The 11,898-nt window shown below is 36.3% G+C and overlaps 1 protein-coding gene across 1 annotated transcript; it reads left to right on the forward strand.

Moving 5' to 3' along the window:
• The first annotated feature begins 4,324 nt into the window (after window positions 1–4,324).
• Window positions 4,325–10,209, forward strand: LOC128223582 (GTPase-activating protein and VPS9 domain-containing protein 1-like). The gene is made up of 5 exons (XM_052932857.1): window positions 4,325–4,406; window positions 5,755–5,898; window positions 7,064–7,822; window positions 9,807–9,949; window positions 10,185–10,209. Exons 2-5 carry the CDS (start codon window positions 5,797–5,799, stop codon window positions 10,207–10,209), a joined length of 1,029 nt encoding a protein of 342 aa, XP_052788817.1. The 5' UTR covers window positions 4,325–4,406; window positions 5,755–5,796.
• Window positions 10,210–11,898: the final 1,689 nt, after the last annotated feature.

The following is an 11,898-nucleotide window of genomic DNA, read 5'->3' on the forward strand; positions in this document are numbered from 1 at the left end:
AGCAGCAGTAGATATGAAGATTGCCGCGGATGAATGTTATACAATTTCTCAAGCCGAAACAAGATTGCGGATGACTCCAGAATCATTCGGACCTCATCGGCTTTTATTTTCCATCGATCGAAAATGGCCAAGGAGTTCCGTATGCTTCAGAATAAACACCGGCTACGAGCTCGCGCTCTATACGAGTTAGTTCAAATGCTCTTAATATACATTGAAGAAAGTGTCCAATCCACGGTTTATAGGTCCGTGATTTTATAAATCGGAATTGTACAACATTTCAAGAACTATAATTGCTTACTCGCTAACTTTAAAAAGTTTCCAGTTTCTTATATACAAAGACATTACTATTTCACAAAAAATACTCAATACTTATTTCACATTATTCGACATACTTGTAAAATAAAATAAATATTTGTAATATCGTAGTTTTTTAATTTAATTATATCAGTTTGATATTGATGTATACATACTGTTACTATGGTAACGTGATATTTTGTTTCTTTCGAACAATGTAAAACCAAATTGTTTTGATCCTTCTCAACCCTATCTATTTTGTCAACACAACTGACTGAAGTCGGTTAATTATACTAATATAATAATGGACGTGAAATGTTAATTTGATCAGGAATTTTAATGATAAATGAACACTACATGGATAAACACAGTAGTCAAAAATTCTTTAAGAAATACAGTTTAGAGGCACAATGGCCCAAAACAGGGAACTAAAGGTACAGAAATACCACAAACAACCACATTATCGAAAAGCCTTTAAATCATAAATTCGTTGTTGCTGTTGTTCTTGTTGTTTGGCGTTGGTGAAGGTACCACGTTTAGGCGAAGGACTGACAAGTAAAACAAGATAAAACACTACGTCAGTTAAGGTTCTGCATTGTTTGAAACAGACAGACATAATTTCCTCTGTTCTTTTGAGGTTGGGCTGAATCGCTGGACATATTAAGTACAACAAATAAAAGACCATATCAGACATATGTGTTGCTTATCCTTTTTAAATAAAACAAGAACAGATTGACCCCCAAATGTCGCTTTTAAAAATCGCGCGTTGAAACAGATTAAGTGTTGATTATAAGTATTTAGGAAGCATGTACAATATGATGACTTCAAAAGCAATTATTCTATATTGCCAATAAGGTCAACAAAAATTACGTACTACAAACCTTTTCATTATTTTTTGTGGCGTCTACCAATTATAAAGTCATGCAATGTAAATCTGTAGAAGGAGTTAGATTCACAATATAGTCATTCATAGTAAATATACTAAACAGTTTGTACTATAAGATGATTTCAAGTGCAATACTTCTGAGTTGCTAAAGTCAAGTTCAGTGGAAAATATGACATGTACTTCTAGTCATCGTGCTGGTCACTTATAAAGCAATACCATGTTAGTCTGAACAACAAAGTGTTTATTCAAAGTGCATAGGTACCATGTATTATATGGCAGTAAATCTGAGTTTCCAGGGTCAAAGTCAACAAAAAATGATGTCCCGCGCCAAAACCATGAATACTCCTCGTGCTGGTCATTATTAGAAAACATGATGTTTAACGTACGGACGCACCACCATGTAGTGACTCCTACATGCCCCCTTCAAAAGTCCAGTTACACTGAAACAAATATCTTCTTACATGTGACATTAAGGTATAATTTAGCATTTACTATATGTGTGCTTTATACGCAGAATAAGTCCTCTGATGGCTTAATGTGTCAGCGATGATGCAATACGTTAGATATTAAAATGCTAATACGAATTGTGATAGTACCGCTTCCTCCAAACTAGAATCAATGTATTTGTATGTATCAATGTGGTATACCGGCGATACGGCCGATCTCTGTTATGGTCAGGATTGGTGAACCATATGGCCAAGATTGGCGCAGATTGGCGAACCATACGGCCCAGATATGCAAAATCTACGACCCAGATTTTCGGACCATACGGCCCAGATTAGCGTTCCATCCGGCCAAGATAGGCAAGACCTATGACCCAGATTGGTGGACCATACGGCCAAGGCTTGTAGACCGTACGGCCCGGATTGGCGATACATCCGGCGCAGATAGGCAAAACCTACGACCCAGATTGGCGGACCATACGGCTAGGACTGGTGGACCATACGGCCAAGATTGGCGATCCATAAGGCCCGAATTGGAGATCTATACAGCCCATATAGGCGAAACATACGGCCCAGATAGATAGGCGAAACATACGGCCCAGATTGGTGGACCATACGGCCAAGGCTTGTAGACCGTACGGTCTAGATTGGCGATCCATCCGGCCCAGATATGCAAAACCTACGACCCAGATTGGCGGACCATACGGCTAGGACTGGTGGACCATACGGCTAAGATTGGCGATCCATAAGGCCCGAATTGGAGATCCATACGGCCCAGTAAGGCGAAATATACGGCCCAGATAGGCAAAACATACACCCCAGATTGGCGGATCATACGGCCAAGATTGGTTAACCATACCGCCAAGATATGCACACCATACTGCCCAGGACTGGCGGACCATACGACCATACATATATAATTATTGTTTATGACTAAACATAATTAATTTTGATATGCTACTTTACTTTGAACTTTCTTGATTTGGTTTAGCTGCTCTTATAGAGATTCAATACACTAAAACGATTTAAACCAGAATTACCAAAGAAAACTATACATGTTAAGTTTGCATAGGATGTCACGTGTATACATACCAGAAACAAGCTTGACAAGTTTTTGAGGATTAAATTGGTGTGTGTAGCAACACGTACGCCCTTACGATATGGGACTTAATGATCTGTTAAATTATTTTGGTATACATCTTGAGTTCCATACGGGTACTTGTTTTATCTTACCAGCCCTTCCAGCACGGCCAAATTTTTGGATCTACTTATCTGAGGTGGGAGAAAACGGCCTCCTCTTGAAAAAACAACAATAATAATACCAACACCAACTTCGCCTACGTCATATTTCTTCCCCAGAGACAATTTATTCGTTATATTTAGGGTTATACAATTTAGCTACGAAGTCTCCAAATAATGCCAAAAAGTAAGGATAAGTTTCTCAAGCACCGCTGCCTTCGTTTTTTACATTCGCTTAATTTTCTGTTTTCAACATTATTGCTGAACTGCCCTTTCAGTATTATTTTTTTCAATAATTTTAGACACTAAGTGTAATTTTGCTGTTGCAGATGATCATTAAAATATGTTTATAAGACATGTATATCCGATTTAAACTTAGTTGTATACAGTTTTAAATGTTTTTAACATCTTATGTCATTGATTAATACTTGACTATTCTTGGCGGTGAAATGATAAAAACAATGGAGGAAAGAACATGAACATCTGCCCAATGCTGATGGTATCACTATGATGAGTGCGGTGCAGTAAATGGACAAACGTAAACAATATATTAAAATATATCGAGAACTAAGAAGGTTTTAGTCGACAGAATGTTGTTAAAGGGACTATCTCGTGTTTTTGTAAAATGCACGTTTTGTATGACGAAATAAAGTGGGCCAAATCAATATAAGAGTGTTAAAACTGAGATATTGCCGGCCAGCTGGAACCCTTCATCAAATTTTGTTATATGCTCAAATATAGTCTTTGAAGTCAATGATTTTGAATAGCGTTAGTAACGCGTTGCAGCCAAAGGCTTATATTGGTCCTCTTAGGCGTGAGGTTTTGTTGTCAGTTTTCTAATTCGCCATTGACTGTACTGACGTCAGTTCTTAACCCCACTAAATCCAGAAGGTTTTATATACTAAAAGTGAATTGTTTTCTGCAATCAAAGAGTGAAATTGTTATAATATAAGCGTTTTCAGATGCATTACGGAGGAGGAGATAATTTGGTGCCAAAAGATGATAGAGTCCCTTTAACTCCTTGGGCTCCCTTTCAAATTATATTGTAACAGCAGTTATAATTAACTCCTTTATCAATGAAGTAAAAAGAACTACTGGGTTTCGGCACCAGGTTTGATCTAAAGTGCAAGAACAAGTCACTTCCTCCCAAGTATAAGAAGTAAAAGGTAGGCCTGGATTGGCCTAAAACTGGTTATTGTACATAGATTGGCCGGATGAACTGTTCTCTCCCAGGTGAAGGTAGCTCCACCTTTTTGTCTTAAATATCCCTGGCCCCTATGATCCCCCCGTTATCCTAGCAACGGATATTGAATTTGACACAGATATGTACAGTCTAAAAAAATAGAATTTAATTACCGCTTTAAACTGCGTAATATACAACTATCGCATTCATTCTTAGTATACTGTAACCTATTTGCTACTCATACAAGTCGTGTTTCTCGCTTTGTCAAGCGCATGCGCACTGAGATGTAAATACGGGGAGGAGAATGATGCAAACTAAGACCTTAATCTCGACGTAAATTTTCATCTGCAAAAGAAATTTCGTGAGTGAACATTATGGTTATTATTGCATGTATTTCTTTCTCGATATTTCTTCTATTTCATTGAATAGAACTTACGTATATATTGCCATGAATGCTGAAAATATCAGTCTGACTCGAATCACTGTCAACTCAAAATCAAAGATCACTTGGCAGTCGCATGCGCCTAATTAAATGATCATTGGCAGCTCCTGAAACAATTAAGATTTGTTTAAGTTTGAAAACATTATGGCAAACAGTGTGCAAAGATAACAGGAGCCAAATCACCTGAGGCAACGAAAAAATGACCGGGCTAGTCTAGGAAAAAGTTTGTAAGATAGCCTGATGGGAGATGATATCGTAGGACATGTCAATCAAAATAAATCTTGGGTTGATATTTACCTCGACAATGTTTACCGCCTTCCATCTATAATATCTCATCGGTACAGATTTTCCGATAAATTGTTCTCCCTTGACTAGTTATACTTTACTGCTGAAAAGTTATTATTATGATTGAAATCATATTTAAGACTGTCAATGCTGATATTAAGGTTAAGTGACGTATTGAAGTTTGGATTTTTTACTAATAACTTCTAATTAAGTAGTTACTAAAACAATTCAATTTCAATTAACTGCTTGTCTACAGAAATCTGGGTCACATCTCAAAGTCTTTCTCCCCATTGGCTCAGGGCTTTCATTAAGAATTTGAAACTAGAAGTATGAACTTCCTGTCAATCAATTTTGGAAGTGTTTCACTGAAATATGGAAGTTTAAGTCTCCCGAATACAATTATTTTAAAATCAGATAATTTGCAAGTATAACTTGCCAAATTCCGAATAATATTATAATAATTCATTTTACTTCAAGACTAGTTGAAATTGTGACCAGAAAAGTAATATTGACACCAGGTTTTGATATTTTGAACTTCCAAGCATTCAAATTAGCAAGATTTCTTCAAAATTATGGAAGTTTTTGTACTTCTAAGGAATCAATTTTGGAAGTTTTAACCAATTTCTAGGGAGAAATATACTTCCAATCTTCCTTTAATGGAAGCCCTGTAATAAAATGGCTACTTGGTTAGAAAGGTTAATTTCGCTGACTGTTGTATGGTCAGACTATCACGGCCTTATGATCTGATGCCATCATGGGCTGTATCTTAAACCTGTATCTTGCATTATTCTAATTGTCCTTTGACTTTGCTCACAAGGATTATTTCTGAAATAAGAGCTAATATCTTTCAATACCAGACTATCGTACATCTGTTCAATATGTTTTTTCTAAATTTTCAAGAATGTTATCCTTCCTGTGCTCAGCTGCCCAGGCAAAATGGCTGTACTAGTCAGTTGAAAATTGTTTACTGTCTAATTTTCAGAGTAGATAATCACTCCAATATCAACCTCATAAATCAGCCAAGATGGCTCTAGGCCCTGACCTGGCGCAGCTGTCTAGGCATCTGCGACAAGAGAGGCTGTATGTCACATCTGAGAGGGAACAGCTACAGAGTCTCTATGAGCAGGTATTTTAAAAACTGAAGTGGCAGTATGAAAATAACTATTCCATCAGTCTGCATTTTTCATTAAGAAAATCTGTCTTTTTCACAATTTTATTCTGGGATTTAGCCTGTCAGCTAATAAACTTTAAAAAGGTAATAATCTGCTTTGAATTCTGGTATTTGCAGTGTCTTGGGCTATTTGCAGACTGATTTCGATGATCAATTATTAGGATCAGTTTGTGATGATACTATATTAATGGTAAAATGTTATAACTAAAGTTTCTAATGACTCTTTAATCACGTCTTCTTGTTTGAGATTAAAATTTACTGACCCAGCCAACATTCATAGTTTCAAACCTGTCAGTTCATAAGTTGTGATTCTCTTATAAATTTTTGTATAGATCATTTAATGTGGAATTTTTATCACAATGCAATTTTTTTTCCTGTCTGAACAGACATCACTATTTAAATTCCTGCTTAGATTTCTTTCTATAGAGCAACCTTGATTCAAATCTTTCACAAATCCGAAAATGTGCAGCTTACTGAGAAATAAGGGTGACATATAAAATTATATAATATATGGGAGTCCATACATGTAACTCTAATTGATGTAACTCTTCATTGTACCCTTACCCTATTGACCTTAGAGCTACCAGTATTTAAAAACATACATGTACAAAAAGTAACGAACATGTATGATGATGTAATATATATACTGTCGAACCTCGATGGCTCGAACTCCCAGGGACCAGCGAAAATACCTCGAGCCTGGAAAAATTTGAGCCAAATGGGAATGCTTATGTTCAGTTTATAGAAATTGGTCCTTAAAATCCAGTTCGAACCAACGAGGAATTCGAGTCAAGCGAGTTGGATTGAACGTGGTTCAACTGTACATATGTGTGTGAAGAATTAAGTGCTAAGCTATATATGTACCTTTAATTACTTTTGTACATTTTTTTGCAATCAGGGTTAATTTTTTCATGTCATTATGAATCTTCAATATTTTTACAAAATAGATTGATTTGGCTATTTTACATTTATGTCTACCACTTATCTGATATATAACCCCTGGTACAATTTGATAGCAAAACAATTGCCATTTTCATACTGTTCAAATTTAATACAACATGTATGTCTCATAAAGAAAAACATACAGCTGAAATCCTAATAAAATGTACTACCATTTAAGGTGAAAACTGCTGCAGAACAGCTTTACCATCAGTCTTGGATTGGTCGTCAACAGAAGACATTCCTTGATCTGCTTGTGTCTGCATCCCAACAAGTCACGCCCACAGAGTGTTGTGCCAAGACGAGCCAGCTTGAAGCTACAAACTTCATAGATAGCTACAAACAGCTGAGCTATCATGATTCAAAGTATGGAGAGTTCTTGAAATATATCTTGGATAATCCGGTCTTCATTGGCACAGTGATAGCCATTGCTGAGAAAAGCAATGTTCCAAATGTGGCTGATGTCATAAAGACATTGGTACGGTCGGTTTTTGGTAACTGCATCTTACAAGAAGATGAAACAGCAATGTTACATGTGCTGAAAAGTTTGTTAGAGTTACAATTGTCATCAAGTGTTGATCCAAGAAGACTGTTGAGACGAGGCTCATGTGCATTTAGTGTAGCATTTAAACAACTGTTTGACATGGTGTTCTCTGCCAAATTATTCCTGACCGCCGCGTTACATGACCCCGTTATGAGACTTTTGATGGAGGATGAGTGGTTCTATGACATCGACCCAGGGAAAGCACTCGTTCGCTTCCCACCAGCAGAGCGGCTGCGAAGGTTTGGAGAGCCGGGTACCGACCAATACAAAGAGAAGTTGGTGAAATATCGGACAACTATTGTAGACAAACTGGTGCTTATGGCGAATAGGTTTATCACGTCCATCAAGAACAATATGCACTGCTTTCCTCAGAGTCTTGGCTGGATTGTGTCTCAGGTAATATAACAAATACTCTTGTACATATACTAACATTATTTCTCAAAATATTCAGGATTTTTTATCCTTATATAATTTGCAATTTAATCAATTGAGCACTGGTTTAATGACATACATCTAAGACCGCTTTAGTTACAAACATGTCTCACTATTGGAAGACCAAGTTTTACAAAGTATTGCAAACAATTCAAAAAACAAATCAAGTCTGTCGATGTTGATGAAATGGCCAGACCAGGCACTTGTCTTCAAGTAAAAGCTGATCTGATGATTGGGAGGCTCTGGTTGATATGTTTATGGCAAAGAAGAAGCAAGAAATGCAACTTTGACAATTCACTTTACTTTATGTTGAATAGAAGGAGCATTAAATGTGGGGAGATGTTGAATGTAGTTAATTTTGTCATACTGATGTACTTATACCATATGATAATAAAGAATATCAAATAAAATTCCCCTTTTTGGGAAAATAAAACTCCGCCTAAATTGGAAAGATCACAAGAAAGGGCTTGGAGCCGCTACCCCTTAATGCCGAAAAATAAACCCCCTTTATTATACCTTAATCATGTCTTTTGCAGTTTTTGTACATTGTACTTCTAATGAATCAATTTTTGAAGTTTTAGCCTATTTCTAGGGAGTAATGTACATGTAAGTTACCAAACTTCCTGCCCTATCCTCTACATGTTCAGGTTTAATAGTCGACAAAAAGTGTTTCAAGACAAAGTCAGGTATGGGAACAGTTGATGAGTTTGAACCTCTTGTTTGCATTTAGTAGGGATTATTCTAGAGCGGAATAGCGGGGCGCTCCGCCGTGCCCTATTTCCGGTCCCCCACGCTGCCCCTATTCCTACCTAATTAGCGCCACGCTGTTTTAATCCCATCAACTGCCTTGTTTGACACTCGATAATCAGCAATTATGCACAGCATGTGTCTGTCACTGGCTTGTTTACAACTAGCGCGTGTAAAAAATCGATACACACAGCACGCTATATGCTTTAAGCGCGGTTCCCGGTGTTAATGCTGTACTAATAGCGTATAGCGGTATAAGTGTGAACAACATGTCGGCATATATTGTTTGATGCCGTAGACAGAATTAAGAAGTTAGGAAAGTAATTATCGAAGCGGTATTTAATGATAGAGCTGGGGAGAGATGAAATAGATTTATAATGAGGTTAAATAACGATAATTAGACCGAATTACCTCGGCTACTTTTTAATGTTTTAAATTACTTGAACTCGCTAAAAGACGAAAATGGAGTTGAGAAAAGGTAAGGAAAAGGTAAGAAAATGTGAATTACTGTCCCATATATTCGATTTAAGTCTGATAGATAACACTACTTGTACGTAATACGATATTAAGTTCTAGTGATGCCTTACTCTAAACGGAAGCTTGTGCAAAAAGATCGTGAGCTACCTAAAATAGCTAGGAATAATCGTTCGATGTCGGACTTTGTGAAAATGTGAACAATGTAGACTATGTTTTTCATAATTTTTAGTACATGTCTCAGTCAGTACAATTATTTCCCACATTTTCACATAAAACACTACAGGCATGAATATTATGGGAATATGTGTGAAAGAATGGTACTGGCTGATGATTTGATAGCCAATAGATTGTCTTTTGATTAATGTTTTGAGGATTAATGCATCTACATGAATAAAATTCTTAATTATCAACTATTGCTTGTCAAGTTGTGTTTTGTTACTTTGATTTCTTGCCATTATTTTAAAATGAGCATGTGGACATAACACTTAATATGTTTAACACTAAACACATGTTGTATTTCTTAAACACTCTAACGACCGGCTGCCGCTACATATGCTACCCTGCCCTGATTTTGGTGCACCCTGCCCTTTTTTTGGCCCCCCCTGCCCCTTTTTGGTCTCTAGAATAATCCCTACATTTAGGTCATCTGTCCCATTGTGGTGTGTTCTTGAATGAAATACCAGTTATAAATCATTCTATACAATACATGTATGTCATTCAACAGGTGTATCAAGTGCTGGCCAAGTCGGGTAAAGCTGAGATGGGTGAGGTGAGATCGGTTTGTGCCGACCTTGTGTTTGCCCTGTTCATCTGTCCTGCAATATGTGACCCCGAACCACATGGCATTACCACAGATGTGCCCATCAGGTGGGTTGATAAAATTTTAAGTGTTTATACATACGTTCAGAAGTTAAAGATTTAAGCTTGTCTGATTTTCGAAGTTTTGGGGTATGTATTGATATAGTTTTGATATTCTTGCTGTGCAACATTGTAAATCGCTAACCTTCGGGGATGAGTTCATAGCTAAGAAAATGTAGGAGATGTTACTTTTAACGTGAAGCAAGGAACATAATTATGTACGCTATGACAATATACAATCCAGAAGCAAGTCACGTAACATGAACTAAAATATCTGTTGACTTTGATCGCCTGAGAAAAACTGCTGGGTGTTTGCATCCTTTTGCAGCGTTGTGAACATACATGTTATAGTAGGTTTTACCTTCTTTATCTACAAATGTGAAGTTTTCATGTATAAGTTTCTTTCCTTCATAGAGAAGTGGCCATATCAGCCGCAGTAGTTAATTACCCAAAGTACATCATACTCAAAGTTTATAATATGACATTTTGACTGTGTTATAAGTCTTTATTTCAACTGAGATCGGGAATTCACGTATCTATTTTTTTATGTTTGAATTCAAAAAAACATTTTTGCTATAGAACTTTTGGTTTTGTTTTTACTTCTTCTTTTTCTTCACACATAACCGTTTTCAAATCATACCAAAGTAATATGGGGTCACCTGAGACATCCAAAATGTGGGTCTGATACCTTTAGCATTTTCTAAGGAATAAAATGAACTCTAGTTTATGTTTTAGCACATCGCAACCAACAAAGATTTCATTACTCTATGGAATGATGTTTTTTTACAATTATTTACATGTCTATTGTTTCAACCACATTGTTTGTGATTAGCTCAGAGGTTGTCTCAAATAGATAAATCAGCGGCCTGCTCTCATTATTTTCGTGATCAGATGGAAGTTATTTATGTACAGAGAATAGTAAAGATATATTGGTCCACTGATGCACTGATCAAGTGAAAGTGAAACGAAAGTTATTCAATGTTTAAGTGTGGCACTGACCATGATTGTTGTTAGTATACAGTTTCGGTCTCATGATCTGGCCTGGTTACATTGTATTTGGATTCTAACACTTTCCCAAGGCAGAACGGCGTAATAAATATCAGACAGATCTTATTGGTCCTACCCATCAGCAGTCTAAAAAAGAGACATACACTTCAGTCGAAGATTTTTAGTTTAACCAATCAAAGAATAAAGAAAGCTACAATGTATTATACTACTCACCCTAGGGTCAGCATAAAACCTTGGCTGAGGTTTTGATGTAAGCACCTCTAAGTCATTATCTCAACAAATGCATTATGTATTACATTGAAACTTTAGATATGTGTTCGCAATTTTGCAACCAACTAAATAAAGTCAGATAACACTTAATTTGAAAATAATGCTAATTATGGGTCTTTATTATTCAACTTTAAATTCTAGTTAAGCACACATAAGTTAATATCTCAACAGCTACTTTATGTATTGCAATGAGACTTGATACAATGGTACTCAAACCGTCCAAACTACTTAAATAACCAAGTTATATAACTATATTTTGCATAAAATGCAACTTAAAAATTCTTGTTTAAAGGTTTTGCGTCTAACCACAGTTAAGTCAACATCTCAGCAAATACATCAAGTATTGCATTAAAACTTGAGACATGTGTTCCCAACAACCTACTTGATTATTTATGTTAGATTTCTCTATCTTGCACATAATGCAAATGTTTGCTCTTTACCATTCAACATAGAAATTCTGGCTAAGGTACTCAACCATCAAACCTACTTGTATAACCAAGTTAGATAACTCTATTTTGCATACAATGCTAGTAATGGCCATTTATTATTAGACTTAGAAATTCTAGTTAATGTTTTGCATGTGACCACTTCTAAATATTAATGCCAATACTGGTTTGTAAAGAAAACAAACACCAGCATAATTCATACCCTATCAGCTCAGTTTCCAGCTATGTTTGAAT

Source organism: Mya arenaria, chromosome 17 (genome assembly GCF_026914265.1).
Source record: "Mya arenaria isolate MELC-2E11 chromosome 17, ASM2691426v1".
Lineage (NCBI taxonomy): Eukaryota > Metazoa > Mollusca > Bivalvia > Myida > Myidae > Mya > Mya arenaria.